Source organism: Alexandromys fortis, unplaced genomic scaffold (assembly GCF_014885135.2).
Source record: "Alexandromys fortis isolate MF-2015 unplaced genomic scaffold, M_Fortis_MF-2015_v1.1 scaffold_381, whole genome shotgun sequence".
NCBI lineage: Eukaryota > Metazoa > Chordata > Mammalia > Rodentia > Cricetidae > Alexandromys > Alexandromys fortis.
Window position 1 is genome coordinate 336781 of NW_026068276.1, and position 17489 is coordinate 354269.

At 35.6% G+C, this 17489-nt stretch overlaps 1 protein-coding gene across 1 annotated transcript in view; it reads left to right on the forward strand.

Moving 5' to 3' along the window:
• The window catches only part of LOC126494651 (bile salt sulfotransferase 2-like), a 32516-nt gene extending 17592 nt beyond the window's left edge, over window positions 1-14924 (forward strand). The window contains exons 6-7 of the mRNA XM_050132095.1: window positions 9961-10138; window positions 14790-14924. Of these exons, the coding sequence (XP_049988052.1) occupies window positions 9961-10138; window positions 14790-14899 (288 nt within the window). The 3' untranslated portion in view covers window positions 14900-14924. The remainder of the gene's footprint in view (window positions 1-9960; window positions 10139-14789) is intronic.
• Window positions 14925-17489: the final 2565 nt, after the last annotated feature.

A 17489-nucleotide genomic window follows, 5' to 3' on the forward strand; every position in this document is an offset into this window, starting at 1 on the left:
CAGCCTCCTGGTCAACCACACATGTTTTCTTTAGTTCACACTTGAACTATAGGTTTTCTAATTCTGTCTTTGCAACACACTCAACAAAGCTAATAACACACTGGTCAGTTATGTCATCTCCCCTGACCACAAGAAAAGCAATCAAGGCACGGAATCCATCTGTGAATCCTGGAACAGCAAAGTGCTGAAGTCACATGATGAGCACTGAGTGATATTCAAATCTGCAAGGTGTGTACAGGTAGAGCCAGCTGGGAAGATGGTGTTCTGTGCTCTTCAGTACAGAGGATTCTACATGGTGGGCTAGGATACACTGGAGATGTCTTATTAGAAACTACATAAAATGTTTCAACATCAAGTAATGGCATATCTTTAAAAAGATTGAGAGCCCATGCCCTTATATGATCATTGCAGGGTTTATTTAATTAAAATATCCAATTTAAGGTTATAAATATCCTTAATATTACATGTGCCTCAAATAATATTTTAAAATCTGAAAGAAAAACTTGGCATGGCGTCTCATGAATATAAACCTAGAACTTGGATATAGAGACATATTCATGGGTCATCCTTGTTTGCATGGTGGGTTTGAGATCAACCTTGAAATAACTTTTAAATTTATTTGCATATTTTTTATCATTTAGTTAAAATTATTCCCTTTTATGATATACATATAACAGTGACACTTTGAATATAAGCACAAAAGTATTCTTATTTCATCAGTAGCTCATTAATTTAAGTGACTCGGAAGTTATAGATGGAACGTAACCACCATTTACATTGGAAAACTAAAGCTATTCATTGGACATTTTACTGAGCAAGAAAAAAAGTTCTGATAATTAGGTCTGTCAGAGAAAACATATATCAATGCTTAGAACTGTTGAAAAATTAAGTTAAGAAGGAAAAGAAGCAATCTTACAGCCTCTGTTTACTTATAGAAGTAGACTCTGGTGAGTATGAAGGTTACAAATAGGTGTAGCTTCTTGTTTTTTCTTACTTTATTTTTATTATTCAAGACACTTTTTAAATTTAATCATATTTTGATCATATTATTTCTCTCTCACAATTCCTTCCAAATTTTCTCCTCTTCCTTGCCCTCCCAATCTTAAATTCTTTCTCAAAAACAAAGCCAATAAAACAATATTTCCTCCCAAATAAATCAATACCTCCAAAACCAAAAACAATGAACTATAACCAAATAAAAGCACCCCCCAAAAAACTGTGGAGGCTATTATCTGTTGGTCAACTACTCTTCAATATGAAGACTGCTGTGCAGTGGCTTATGTATCCACTGTTACTGCATTGGAGACAACTGATTCTCCCAGCAGGTATAAATAAAAATTCAGTTGTTAACATCTACTCTAGTGGTTAGATTTTTCATTCATTCATTCATTCATTCATTCATTCATTCATTCAATCACTCACTAACTCATATTTTAAAATATAAAAAATAAAACAACAATTTAATGAAACTATTATCACTTCAAAGTTGGACAAGATAAATAAACAGAAAGAAAATAGCACAAGACAAGTAACAGGCAGAAACTAACTTGTTTGTTCATTCAGGAAGTCTATATAAACACTAAACTGAAAGCCCTATTATATAAGCAGAGGACAGGTGCAGGCTTGTTTGTCACTATGCATGCTGCCAGAGTCTTTTGTTTCATATGAACTTTTCTCATGTTGATGTGGAGGGCCTTGTTTTCTTGCTGTCCTCACTCTTCTCTGACTGTCACAGTCACATCATTTCTTCTTCTTCTTCTTCTTCTTCTTCTTCTTCTTCTTCTTCTTCTTCTTCTTCTTCTTCTTCTTCTCCTTCTCCTTCTTCTCCTCCTCCCCCCTTTTCTTCCTCCCCCTTCTGCTCCTCCTCTTCTTTCTTTCTTCTTCTTCTTCTTCTTCTTCTTCTTCTTCTTCTTCTTCTTCTTCTTCTTCTTCTTCTTCTTCTTCTTCTTCTTCTTCTTCTTCTTCTTCTTCTTCTTTCCTCATCGTCCTCCTTCTCCTCTGACTTCTTCTTCCTCAGATTTGTTCTCTGAGTTCTAATGAGAGAGGTTTGTTGGAGACTTAACATTTAAGGCTTATTGTTCAAATATATCCCACTCTCTTTATTGTCTGCCTGTGACTCTCTCTATTTGTTCCAAATTGCTTCATGAGAAAGCTTCTCTGATGCTGTCTGACTTAGCACTTATCTGAGCATAGCAGCCTATCATCAGGAGTCATTTTGTCACTACATTTTTAGATCAGTATTATTTAGTTTTACCCTGGGTCCACAGGCTATTTAGCCCCTGGTCATCAAAGCAGTGTAAGATATGGGATTCATCTTGAGGAGCCTAAGGAGTGGGCCTGAAATAAAATCAGTTATTGGTTTGTTATACTATAAGCTTTGTGCCATCATTGATCTATTATATCTTGTACATAGCGCACCACTGTAGATCAAAGAATTTTTGGATGGCTTCATGTTTACATTTTCTTTGGATAGCATGCAGAGTACCTTCCTCTAACAGTGATGCTGGTGTAGAGGTGAAAGCTTTATGTAGTCAGCAGCCCAGCATCTCCGTGTTCCATGAGTAATGAAGATGTCTTTAGTTATGGGGCCTTGTTGTCAATTTGTGAAGAATAACTTATAGTCTTGGAAACAGCCTGTGTTGTTTAGAAGTACACATGCAATATCTTTGGCTAACAACTCAATTAAGGTAACACAATCTCAATACTGGAACCTTCCTTTGGTAACAAAAGATGGCCATTTGGGACACCATCTCTGCTATTATTAGTGTATATTATTTAGATTGCCTTCAAATTTGTGTGTGCATATATACATATTTTTAAGAAGTTTCTACTATAATATGCTGTATATATAGTTTTCCTGAAATGTCCCTTAATTTTAGCTGTCTTTCTTCATATTCCCTTCCTCAAGTCTATCTTCTTTCCCCTTCTCCACTAGATCCTCCCATTCCAGTCCTTGCCTATCCATCCATAATTTGTGTTCTTTGTTTAAAATTTTTTTACTATGTTCTGAGGGTATTTTTTATCTATTCAGTATATTTGATGTTCTGCAATCTTATTTTATTTAAATGGGAATCTACTTTCTTAAGTTAGGAAAACTTAATTCTATGAGGTTGTCAGCATTTCCTGTGGCACTGACTTGGGTTTTTTTCTCTTCTTCCTCTGCTTATACTAAAAGATTTAGTTAGTTCTTGTTGTCCCAGATATCTTGAATATTTTGTGATGTGAATGTTTTGAGATTTGAAAATTTTGACAAATGTATATATTTTTTCTCTGATGATTCTTCAATGACTGTGAGTCTATTGTCCATCTTTTGTATTCTGTTCATGTAACTTATCTCTGAGATTCCTTGATTTTTTATTCATTTCCTTCCATTGTTTGTGTTTTCATACGTTTCTTTAAGGTATTTTTCCATTTCTATTTTAAAGAACTCTATTATACCTTGCAGGATTTTTAAATGTCTTTTTCTTGTTCTACAGGTAAGTTGTAATATGTATTGCCTCTTGTAGTAATGTGCCTGGGCTCTAGAGAAGACATACTCTTCTGGATGTTACTGGTTTTGTTTTTGTGTGTAACATATTGGCAGCTGAATTTGCAAAAATTGTAATTTTAGATGATGATATCTGATCCTGTCTTTGTTGGCCTGGTTCTTCCTTCTTTATTTTATGTTGCACTGAGTAGTACTCAGCAGAGTGTGGTGGTTGTGTCTAGCCAGGTAAGAAATTCTGTGATCCTGATGCCTTTTGGATATAGAAATATCACACTTAGATATGGGAATAGGCAAGGAAAGGGCATAAGAATATTCACAGGAGTGAAGGAATCGGAGTCTGCCACAGTTTCTGCTTATTAAGTTACTTGGGAATGGGACCCCTGAGTGAGGAGAGGCCACAGCAGAAGTTCTTGTATACAAAGGTATGGAAAAATTAATTGAGGTTTGACCTTAGAATAATGATGGTAAGCATGAAAATCTGAGGTTAACTTACTTTTTTTCCTGGTTAGAGTTGCCTGTGGGTCCTTACTGAGTGTTTGCTTAATTTGAGGACTAGAATAAAGCAATGAGTACTTAAATGCAACTTTGGAAGTTCATATTTGTGTGCACCACTTGAGAGAGCAGCATTTGGTAAAGGAGGCTGCAGCACATAGTCTACACAGAGCTTGCCATGAAACTATGACTCTAGCATTTGTTGAAGTAGGAGCTTTGGTGCTGCGTCCCTGGCACCCGGCCGCCTGCATGGCTAGCTTATGCCCGAAATAATTACACGGAAACTGTATTCTTTCAAACACTGCCTGGCCAGGCTAGTCCAGCTTCTTATTGCCTAGTTCTTACATATTGTTCTAACCCATTTCTAATATTCTATGTAGTCCACGAGCTGGCTTACCAGGGAGGATCTTAACCTGCATCTGTCTGGAGCTGGAGAATCATGGCGACTCCTCACTCAGCTTCTTTTTCCCAGCATCCTGTTCTGTTTTCTCCACCTACCTAAGGGTTGGCCTATCAAATGGGCCTAGGCAGTTTCTTTATTAATAAGAAATCACTCCCACATCAAGCATTTGAGAAAAAAAATGAGATGTGAAGATATGTTTTTACAGTACCTGCTTCCCTGTGAAGCTTGCCTATGGGATACTAGGTAATTCTTGTTGGAGTTGATGTGTGGGACAAAGCATTTCGTTGAGGTACTGAGATTGGGAGGTATTGTGAGATCCTTTAGAGATTGTGAGACCTGATATAGGTGTTCTGTTGTTGAGCTGAGCAAAAAACTGGAAGATTGGACTCAAAGGGATGATGGGAACATTAATATCTATAGTTAGCTTATATGTTCTCTGGACAAAGTAGCATGCAATTTCCCAAGAAATGTTTGCTCAAGTTGGGAGTTGAGATCATGCTTTGTGTTGGAACAGTTTTGTTAGGAGGAGGAAATCTGTGGGATCCACTCTAACTGGGGTGATTTGCCACAGATTTTATGTGACAGAATTGGGAAGTAGACTTGGGGATTGGATCTGAAAGAGCATGAGAAAAGGTAAAAATCTGCTATCAGACAACAGACTTCCCTGACAGGAGTATGAAAAGTAATTTTTCATGAAATTAAAGAGCAATAAAAACTGGAAATTGGATCATTTAAAAAGATTTTGACCTCTTAATGTTTTCTTCTAGGAACACTAACTTTTCTCATAATTAACAAAACCAAAGACTGTCTTGAGTTTGTAAATTTTTTTACATTCTCATTATAAAATTCAACTTTATTTAGTAAGCTTAATTACCCAGCTCTCTTTCCTGAAGGGTAATACAGTTTCCCATAAGTCTTCTTTTCAAGCATTCAACACATTCTTCTCAGTTATTGCCATGGTTCTTTACACTCCAGTGAATTATTAAGGGAAGTTGTGATAAAATGTGTAATGAAAGTTTTGATTCAGTAATATATTTAAGGACCCAATAAAGGACTAGAATTAAGAGAGATGTCGCCAGCAAAGATTCTGTCAATTATGATTGTCTCCCAGGATTGATCTAGTCATGGCAGAACACAGTTATAATTTTAGCATAAGTATCTGAAACAGAAAGATTGTGAATGTAATGTTCAACTGAGTTACAGCATGAGATCATAACTCAAAACAAAATAAAATCTCCCAAAAGTATTTCCAAATAATAATAATTGAGAACATTATTGTGAAAATGTTTTAAAACTATATTATTGTCAGTTGTATTATATATGGTATAAACATTAATCTTCAACAAAGCCATACCCCCTAACAGTGCCACTCCCTTTGGGGTACATTTTCTTTTAAAGCAGCAGCAACACCCCAGCCATACACCTGGCTCTCCAGTAGTAAACACAGGGAGTACCCAAGCACAGCCGTTCACTTACTGGGTGAAGGTTCTTTGATGCCTGCTGCTTGTCAGACACTCAGTGTCTACCAGTCTCCAAATATTGTTTGCTTCACTGTTAAGGGATATGGCTTTGTTGGAGATGGTATGTTCTTGTTGTAGCAAATGTGACTCTGTGGAGGTAGGCTTTGAGGTCTCATATGTGGTCCAGCTATCCATAAAGACAGTGTAACTCCTGTTGACTGCGTATCAACATGTAGCAGCTCCTCCAGCACCATGTCTGCCTGCATGTCACCATGCTCCCCTCCATGATGATAATGGACTGAATCTCTGAAACTGTAAGCCACCATCTCAATTAAATGTTTTCCTTTTAATAGTTAAAAAAAACCATTAATCTCTCTCAAATTCTGTTTGCACGTTGCTTTCATTTCCATCACTTTCTAGGATTATTTCTAGTCTCCTAAAGAAACTGAGGACAGGTTGACTATAGTGATATACACCATTAATTCCAGCACTTAGGAGGCAAAGCCAGGTACATGAATCTCTGACCTCTTTGATGTTGAGGTCAGTTTGGCCTCCCATAGCAATTTCCATCTCACCAGGCAGGGTTCCGGAGATATTGTCTCAAGAAGAAGCATCCCATTGCATTTAGTAGGTGTGTTAGCATACCTGTGAATACAACACTATAGATAAAGAAGAAGGCAAATGAGATGTTCAAGGTCTTCATTCCCTACAATGAAAGCTTGAGGAGAGCATCAGCTATATGGGGTTCTCACTCTAGTATCCTCTTCTACCTAAAAGACATCCTAGCCTTGTAATCTGAGACTACTCATTTATTTCCCAACTGCTCAGACCCAAGTAATCATAAAGAAACTATATTAATTACATCACTGGTTGGCCTATTAGCTCAGGTTTCTTATTAACTACCTCTTACATCTTAAATTAACCCATTTCTATTAATCTGAGTATCACTATCACCACAAGGCTGTGTCTTACTAGGTAAGGTTCTGTGCATCTGTCATCTTTGGCAGCTACATGTTATCTTCTTACTCCACCTACTCCCTCTCTGTTCAAATTTCCCACCTGACTTTATTTTGACCTGCCATACAATGAAGCAGCTTCTTTATAAGTCAATGATAATAAAACAAATTCACAGCATACAGAGAGGAATCCCATACCACCTCTCCTTTTCTTTCTAAATGAAAAGGAAAGTTTTAGCTTTAACATAGTAAATTTACATATACAAAACAGTTATCAAGCAAGAATAATAGTTACAATATTTAGTCCATCTACATTTGGCAAATTATACTCCATCAACTATCCTATCTTTGTAAGTTTAAGGTTTTATAACTAATTTATCTTTTATCATAAATAAGGAAAATTATAACTGTAACTATCTGTCTTCAATTCTTCAAAGGCACAAAAGGATATAATATAAACTAAGTAAGCAGGAAGTACATTGTAAGTAACATCTAAAACTCCATAATGGAAAGAGAAATCTCATTGTCACCAAAAGTTCATCTGTAATGTTGGGGCATCTATCGTCATCCTATAGACCCATAGTATCCAGCAGACTTTTTCATAAGGCAGGAAAATGGAAGATTTATTCTGCCTTGTAATGTCAAAATCCAACAGTTGCTTTCTTCTGTGTCCTGTAGAATGTCTGGCAGACTCTTTCATGAAGCAGGAACCCTGAATGATCATGCCATATTTTGGAAAGTTTAGCATTCACTTTTCTGTGAATTCTGCATGACTTCATACAGCATTTCATCAAGCAGTCCAGGCAAGAGTAGTTTCTTGCCTAAATTGCTAATCTTGTCAAACTGAGCGCAAATTCCATAATGAGTCTTTTTCAATGGCTATAAACCTCTTGAAGTAGATTGGTGCTACCAGAAGCAGATATGTCTCACTTTTGAGATAAGCCTAAATTCTTAAATCCTTTTAAATGCCATATTATGTAGGTCTTTAGAGTGCTGAATATTATCAATCTAACTAAAATATATCTCTATATATCTAGAAAACCTAACTAGCAAAATTAAATGTTTGGTTATTACAGATGGTTATCTATTAATCTGTATTTCATTACAGTTTTAAATGAATTTCAGAAACATAATACCTGAAACAAGAGCAGAAATGTGTGTGTACATAAAGTGTAACAAAATCAATCTTAAATTTGTATTAATAGATCAAGATATAAACCAATGAAAAGTATTCACCTTTATATCATATTCCCCTTATTTTTTTTTAGAACTTGGCTGACCTTTAATCACTTCTATTCAACTCCCTTTAAATGAAAATAATTATTTATAAGCAATCATTTTATGAATTTGTGTGTAGGTTCTTTTCTAAAGTACTTCCTGCACTTTGTGGAGAGAAGTATTTCAAGGTTCTTGGAGACCTTTTGGGGGTCTCTTATTCTATCAAACTATATTGGCCTAGACTGAATCTGTACATTCTCATTCTCTGTAGAAACAAAAGCAAAACCTCTTTTCCAAGGTAACATAGCCTTAGACTCAAATTTTGAAGCCAAGATACCTTTAAAATAAATATACTGGTTTAACTTAGCAATCCCCAGAATCATAAATCTCATTACAGTTAAAAATTCAAGGAAAACACAATAATATTTACAATCCAGACTCTCTGTATTTTCCATTTTTCACATATTTTTATATTACTCTATTACTTTTTAATATTTATTTTATTATCTTTACTGCTTTAATCTATGGCTGTCTATACTCTTGTCTAAATACTTTTTCTACTCTTTCCCAAGCCTACATACATTTTTTAGACATACTGTGACCCATTCAGAGGTTTATTTTTGTCTGAATCTGGCTTTATTGCATATCTATAAGCATTGTCTGATCAGGTGCACCTTTTATAAAATACTAAGTGGGTATGGCTAGGATCACCTCCCAAGCCTTGCCCATTGTCTCCACCCAGCCCAACACAGCAGAGGTAGGTTCACTGCTTCTGCAAGCCATACTCACTGCCTCAGCTCAAGGGACTCTGGATCTATGATACCTTTAAGCAACTGAAGCACGTAGCTAACAAACTCCATTTATATGCTCAGTGGTAAGATCTCCTGAAAGTTCATGCTACAGCACATCCAGGAAGCCTTTTCCCAAAGATGTCATTCAGTTTTTGGTTCTAATGCTGATTCAGGAAGCATTTTTTTTAAAAGAGCCACACTTTTGCTTGATTCCAGCAAACTGAGCCTGATGTGGGATTCTCCTTTGTATGCTGTGAATATGCTTAGTTAACAAATAAAGAAACTAGCTTGTCCTGATAGGGTAGAGTAGAGCTAGGTGGGAAAAACTAAACTGAATACTGGGAGAAGGAAGGCAGATTCAGGGAGAAGTCATGAATCCACCACCAGAAACAAACATGCCAAAACTTTACCAGTAACCTACAGTCACATGGCAATAGACAAATTAATAGAGATGGGTTAGTTTAGCATATAGGATTTAGCCAGAAATATGTTTAATATTGTTATTAGCCAAACAATACTGGGAATAATATAGTTTCTGTGTGGTTATTTCAGGTCCGAGAAGCTGGGAACAAACAAGTGGTCTTCCTATAACAAGAGCCAGTCTGAAAAAAAATGCAGCTACCAAGAAGCTGTGATTGTCTTCCATTTTTGTGGGCTTAGACGCCCTCTGTTTTTCTTAGGCTTCTTTTTAGGACTTGTGTGGATCTACACCTCAAACGGGGCTTCTGTCTTGTAGGTCCAGCCAAATTGCAAACCAACTACTGTCCCCTCTAAGTGTCCTCTTTCATTTCTAAGTCCCATTTAGTACTTTTTGTTTTGTTTAATGGTACCATTTCTTTCTTCCTGCCTCTTTTTTATTCACTAGTTTTCTATTAAAAAGATTTTTTTTTCATTTTACATACCAACCACAGTTCCCCCTCACTACACTCCTCCCAATTCCATCCACCTTCCCTGCATCCTAAACCCACCCACTCCTCATAGAAGATAAGGTCTCCCATGGGATGTCTGCAAAGTCTGGTATATCAAGTTGAGGCAGGACCATGGCTCTCTCCTATGTCTCTTTTTTCTCCTACATCCACAGTCCTATTCACAACATTTATTCTTTCAGAGATTTATGTTTCTTACCCTCATTTTTTGTTTCCTTTTGTTTCAGGATACAAGGGGAACTACAGAGAAGATCTGTGATTTTCTTGGAAAGAAATTGGAGCTAGATGAGCTGGATTTGGTCCTCAAGTATAGCTCCTTCCAAGCCATGAAAGAAAACAACATGTCTAATTATAGTGTCCTCCCAGAAAATATAATTATTAAAGATTTGATTCTTATGAGAAAAGGTGAAGAAACTTTTGAGCTACAAATTATGTTGGAACATGCCTGTTGATTATAGTGCCACTGAAACACTGAGAAGTTCTCAGTAATGTATCAGTAGATATTTCTTATCACTCATAGTTTCTCAAAAATCTTAGATAGAATCTTTCCATAGTGATGATGTGGGCTTCTGAAACTCTAAAAATATTATTTATTCTGTGAGTCCATTTTGTGATTGCAAATGGTTGTATCCAATGCCATGTATGAAAAGCAAATGGGTAGACATGTCGCACCAAGGCTGTCTGTATCTTAGATCTCAACTCTAAAGAAAATGTTTATCTCATGGGCCAAAGAAATATCTGAGATCATAATCATAAAAAACACTTGACGAGTCACTGGAAAAGATGTTAAACTCGCGAAGATTGCTTGGTGATAGATAGTAGACACCATAAAACTAAGCAAATTATTCATCAGTGTTAAAATTTGATGGCATTTGCCAACCTAATTTGGGATTGCTTCAGGCTCAGAACTACTATCTTTGTTCTGAATTATCTCTCTTGGAATGAGAATGTTCATCTTTTCTATGTCTCTACTACCTCTCTATGCTGGGAGAAGGCCGTGGGTGTGGTTTCATAGCTGTGAACTTAAGGAGAAATTTTGCAACAATGAATCATACATGAAGTCTCACCTAAACTTAATTTGCAAATAATTGGTGATATGAGACTCTAGGTTGAAGAAGGAGGGAGTCATATGTCAGGTCTTTGGGGATATGTAAGGAATTGGGTATAGATGCAGAAAGTGAAGAGTTGTGCGTTTAATTTTCTTCTTCCAATAATTTACGTGCTTCAGACTTAACCTATGGTTCTCTTCCACCCTACCATTTGAGAATCTAGTACTAGTGATGTGGGAGTCCCCTCTGTGTGCTGTGGTTACCATTAATGAATAAAGGAACTGCTTTGGACCTATGGACAAGGTAGAACTTAGGTAGGTAGGGAAAGCTAGGCTGAATGGTGGGAAAAAGAAGGGTGGAGTCAGAGAGAGAAACCATGGAGCCACTGCCAGATTCAGACAAGCTGAAACTTTAGCTGGTAAGCCAAAGCCACATGGCAATACACAGATTAAAAGAAATGACTTAAATTAATATGTAAGAGTTAGCCAATAAGAAGCTAGAGCTAATGGGCCAAGCAGTGATTTAATTAATACAGTTTCTGTGTGATTATTTCTGGTCTAAGATAGCTGGGCTGCTAGGAACCTACAAGCAACCTCTTACTACATGCTAGAATATAAAGATATCTGGATTATACATAGAGATAAGTAATATAAATAGGTTAGCAGATTTCATTTTATTCAATAATATTGTTGTCCTTACAACAGAATATTTGGACTCAGTTTTGAGCACACATTCTCGTCACCTCCAAGGATATGGCCATCTATATACTAAGGACTAAGTCCTCATTAAGATTCCATTGCTGTTGACAGATAACCTCAGAGTATGTAATCCAGACTCTGTAGGACAGAGTTCTCTGTGCTAGAATTGAAGGTCTCACTTAAGAGAAATTGCATATTCTTGGATTTAATGTAATGAATGAGTATTTGACAGAAGTAAAACAGTATGTGGGAAAAAAGGGGCTGTAATTAAATGCCAAAACTTATGTAATGGATTGTTTAATAGGGAAGTTTATGGAAAGTAACAAAAAGCAAAAAAAAAAAAAAAAGAAAAGAAAAGAAAGCAAATATTTTGTCGCAGACACGCTGGAACAAATGTTATAGAATTTAGGAGTCAAGTTCATGAGGAAAAAATCTCATTTTCTTTTTTCCAGGAAGATTTTTCTAGTATGAAAATACAATAGGATTTTAGTTTATTCTCTTCCAAAACATGTAATTTTTCATATATCAGAGATACCTGAGGAGGAAGTGTGTGTGTGTGTGTGTGTGTGTGTGCGTGTGTATTAGTTCTGTCAAATAATTTGATATATCACTATAAGACTTTTGTAATTAAATTATCATACTAATTATATGTGACATCCATTTCTTTTGCATTGGCATGTAACTTTTATTTTGGGAAATTATTTTCCTTGTAATAACATACAAGATAAACCATGATTACCACTGAAGCCAGGTCATTGAAGGGGAAATCAACTTCATGTTCCCTATCATGGTTCATGAGTTTTGTATAGAGGATGCTGAGATAGTTATGTTTGGAAATATTTTTGAAAAAATAAAATGCACGAGGATAAAGTTCACCTTGTAAATTCCTACATCTGATTGCTTACTTTTGCAATCTGGAAGGTATTAGCAGATCAAAGATTAATTCTAAAGTTAATTTCATGTTTACCCAATATGCCTAAATTTCTAAATCACAGTGCATGAAAAGTTGTGCTAAGTGTTATACTAGAGGAACATGCTAGATCTTTTTAAATTTTCTTAGTTGTTCTTCTCAGGATATAGAAAAATATCTTTTCATGCTGCTGAAGAGCTACTTGAAAATCTACTCTCTACCTGTGAAACTTTATCATCTGGCTAGATAAGATTAAACTGGTTTTAAACAGTAATCCATAATTTTCAACAAACAATTTTGGTCATTATGATTCCATATTTAGATATTTCAGGAAATAGAGAAAAAAGAGATGTTAAAGCCCAATCTTTTACTTTTTGTTTGACGGAACTTTTATGAAGACATTTTCATAATCAAGACATTGGAAAAAATGTCTTCTGACAAACTTCAAAGGTTTTGGCCCTCATTACTTCACAATAGATGTTTCCTAGACAAAGTTCTTAGTCAATAATTATCTTCAATGGTGTCCTGAAAGTCATTAATCTGAGACACAGAGGGAAGAAGATCTAAAGGGAAACTCATTATCTGCAGAACAAGAAAAGCCAGGGAAGGTCTAGGCAATAATATTTTGTGAGACCTACAGCTTCTACAACTATGAGGAAGTTCCTTTCCAAAAAAGCTAAGTCATCACAAATTAGTGCCTTCCTGCTCCCTGACAAAGTAGAATTTAAGGATATTTTTAGGAAGAACAAATGAAGAGAGATATCTGCTTGTTAGGTGCACAGGATTTTGACATACTTGGACTTAGAATTTCATATGTGTACCTGCAAACATGCTTCCCTCATCTGCACTTAATCATTCCAGTGGGCAGTTATATTAAAATTGCTGAGATTCTAACAGGCCAGCATCCAGTCTTGTTTACTGGGATCCAGACATACTGTGAGAAACAGTAATAAAATATTTTCTAATGATGAAGATAATAATGAAGATGATTTTAGCAATGGATACTGATAGACTCCTATCTTAACAGGTGACACTCTTATAGTCATTTCAACTAATAGTATATTATATGAATATGATATATCAATAAGCATCATTTAATTATAAATTATTTATATTTTCTTTTATAAATGCCATTATGGATTTACAATGAACTTACTTGATAGTTACAGAAAGTAAATTGATAAGAAAAACATATTTTCCATTGATAATCTTTTTCGTTTCAAATCTGAGTCTATCACTACCATGCTAAGTAACATCTCAAGAGCTAATATTTCATCAGCAAAATGAATAAAATGCCAAAATCTTTCTCACCCTTTGATTAATTCTCTCAACAAGCCCATACTGAGCATTTTCTATATGTCAGATATGCTTTAATTAATGAAGCCTTTGTCAATATAAGAATCATTTTACCTTTCAAATATATTAGATACATATTCTAAACCTGTAACAAAATGGAAATATGTGGAGCATATCAATGCATCACAACTATGAAAATGAAATACAGCACAAATAAGGGCTTCAGGATTCTACACGGAGGTAAGACATGTTGAAAGAGATGATTACAGTGGCAGTAATAAGGAAACAAAAGAACGAGAAATGAATATGTGGATGATATCAGCTCTCCATAATGAAGGAACATGGAATGCAGTGTGAGCAGTTAGATAATTCAACATTTCAACAAAAGGAACATTAGAATGCATTGATGAGAAACCAAATTTTGCATAAAGGACAGGGGATGAAATTATGTGTATCTTCATGCATCACTAAACAACATAATAACTGAAAAGGGAAATCATTGGCCATTCACAGTGGGCAGTTGCTGGGTCTCCCACATCTGATGGAGTCATCAAGATGACTGCCATGTAGGTCACAACTGTGTGTGTTTCCAGCTCCACGAGATCTTTTATCTCCAAACTGTGCAGGCACCTGTATTCATGTGCACCTATGCACACATAAATAAAATCAGTTTTAAATGATATTTTAAAAATTATCTTCGTGCTTTGCAAAACTTGTATAAGTAAACACTAAAATGTAGAAAGAACAATTGACATCTGTTTGGACAATAGTGATAAGAAAGTCTGGTTGGGTAGTGTGATAGAAATAGGTATATTGGGAAGCAGGAATAATCTGGGCATGGAAAAGGTAGGGCTCGTGTCGATGCTATTAGACTATGTAGTTGATAAGGTAAGAATAAGAGAAGGTGGGACATTATTTCCAAAGAGGTCCAATGTATATTATTTCAATGCATCAGAAATATTTGTCATAGAGTTACTGCTAGTTCCTCTTTATGAGCTGTGTGATCCTTGTCAAGAAGATGTTTAAGAGCATGAGATGGAAGGAGAGAGAGCAGTGTTAAGATCATCTATAATGCATCTTTGTGTCTGCTTCACGTTTTCCAGGCACAACTGGGGACTGGAAGAATCACTTTACAGTAGCCCAAGCTGAGACCTTTGATAAAGTATTCCAGGAAAGAATGGCTGGTTTTTCTCCAAGCCTTTTCCCATGGTAATAAATTATTAAAACCTTTAAATCATGTGTGGATAATAGTGTTTATTTTCCTGTCTGTTGTATATGTGAATGACTGGGTGTGGTCCTATAATAAATTCTATTACTGAATTGTGGTGTCTTAAAATAATTACTAGTAGGAATATTAATATCAGTAGTAGTAGAGTAATGGCAGTTTGAGTTGTGTGTGTGTGTGTGTGTGTGTGTGTGTGTGTACACATTTCAGTGTGTAGTTCCTTCAGAGACCGGAAGATTGCATTGGTTCCATGGATTGCAGCTACTTATTACTGTGAGCTACCAGCTTGTGTCATAGGAACTGAACTCAGCTCATATATAAGGATAGTACTATGCTCTTAAGCTCTGACTCATCTTTCCAGCCCTGAATGACGGAGTCTTAAGTCATTTTGCTTTTTGTGTTACTGGTTTGTTATACATTATTAGCTAACTCCAGTTTGCTTCATAGAATTCCAGCTTAAAAACAATCTTGGTAATATTTTACACATAAAAACTACAAGAAACTGCAAACAATTTTTACTCTGTGACATTTAAGCAAAAGAAATAAATTGTATTGGAGACTTTGAAACCTCATTCAAATAACCTATGTTGTAAGATCTTTATAAACATACATTTCTGCTCAATATATTATACTTGCATTTCACATTTTCTACTTTTTGCTAATTTTTAGTGAATGTATAAAATAATGGATTTCATTATGAAACTATGATATATACATGCACATCTTTGTAATTTACTCAGTATTTCTTCTCTCCTGTCCAGTCCTATTCTTTTGCTCCTGTTAGTACTTTCTTCCAACACAATCCCCCTCTGCTCATATGTTATATAGACTCACTTATACTAAATCTGAATGTGCAGATGGGAGAAAGAACACAATATTGCCTTTCTATTTTATGGTTAAGAGGAAGTTTTTCTGGTAAACATGATTGAGAATACAGTCATAGGTATCTGCAAGAGTCCAGAGCAGGGAGTGAAATTAGTAGACAGAACATGGTCAGCAGAAACAGCCAGTCCATGATATAGGGAGCAAGAAAAGCAGACCAACAGAGACACAGATGAGAGAGAGAGAGAGAGAGAGAGAGAGAGAGAGAGAGAGAGAGAGAGAAAGAGAGAGAAAGAAAACAAGAATAGACAGAGAACCAAGAAAGGAGAGGTATGTAGGGGTCAGAAGTTGAGGAAAGGAAACCCATGAACTGAAGAAGTTTACCATAGGGCATGGTGTGAGAGGAGCTAAAATTAACCAGGATATTAGATACATGTGTGGACTTTATAGCACGTACTAGCCCAAAGAGGTTGAAGGTCAGCATTCACTTTGGAATGCTAAGAGACACTACAATTAGCCATTTTTCAGTATTATCATTTTGTCTGACATACCAGCTTTTATTTTCTCTTCCTTCTTTCTTTTTTTAATGATAAAGTCCATTGTAATCTATCTGTGACTGTTTCTTAGCTGAAGATAGGATGTTGTGGTCAGCTTCTGGGAAGGTAAGAGTGCTGATCATGATTGCTAGGAAGGAGAAGGGTGCAGCCTGAGTGACATGTCTTTGCTTCCTTTTCAGTTTCTGGGTGACCAACCACCTGTGGCTAGAAAAGTGCAAATAGCTTTGGAGCAGTCTGAAAATTCTGGTTCAAGTTAGAAATTCCATATGAAGCACCTAGTTTGCATTGATATTTTTCAGTAAATATATGACTAAATGGTTTTAATTTGGAGCAGTTTGCATTCTTTAAGTGATTAGATATCTGATGAAACAAATTCAGAGAAAAAAATGTAAAGTTAAAGAACTTAATGGAAAAACTTTTTCATGGCTATACCCTTAAATTTTCTATACTTTTGCTCCTCGTAGTTGGAGTGTAATAGTAGTTTGAAGACAAGGAGTAGCAAGCAAATAAAGATGAGAAAGAGAAAGAGAGAGAGAGAGAGAGAGAGAGAGAGAGAGAGAGAGAGAGAGAGAGAGAGAGAGAGAATGAGCTCACCTTAGGAATGGGCAGTAAGTAGATGGATATGCTTAAACTGTTGATAGACAAGAGTACACAGTACTTATCTAGAGTCTGTTTGCAACACAGCACAAACTGTCACAGGTCAAACAACAGTGACAGTTTGATCCAAGTTATGACTCTTTGAAGCTTACAAGATTTATTTTTTAGTTTACAAAAAATGGTAAAGTTTTGGATATATTGGCATTGCCACTGGCTATAATCTGTACTGAAATTCTAATGGTAGAGATAGCAGTAAACAGGCATCTGTAAAACAACTATAGTAGACTCATGCCTTAGAGTTATAACAAAAGTATAGTGTTTAAAGAATGAACATTTTTTTCTTATAGAGGGATGGATATATAAAGAATTTCAGGATAATGAGAAGCACCTTTAAATCTATACCAAAGAAATAGCCAAAGGGATTTTATATTTTTTAAGCTTGTGACTATGATAATAGTGGGTAGTATGTATTCAAGACTAGACTAAAGCTTATCAGAACTCTATTAATTAATGTTAAGAATCTGAAACTTTGAAATTTTAGTAGAACAATAACATAAAAGAGAGAAATAAATATGAAATATTTATTTTCCATATCCTTTTCA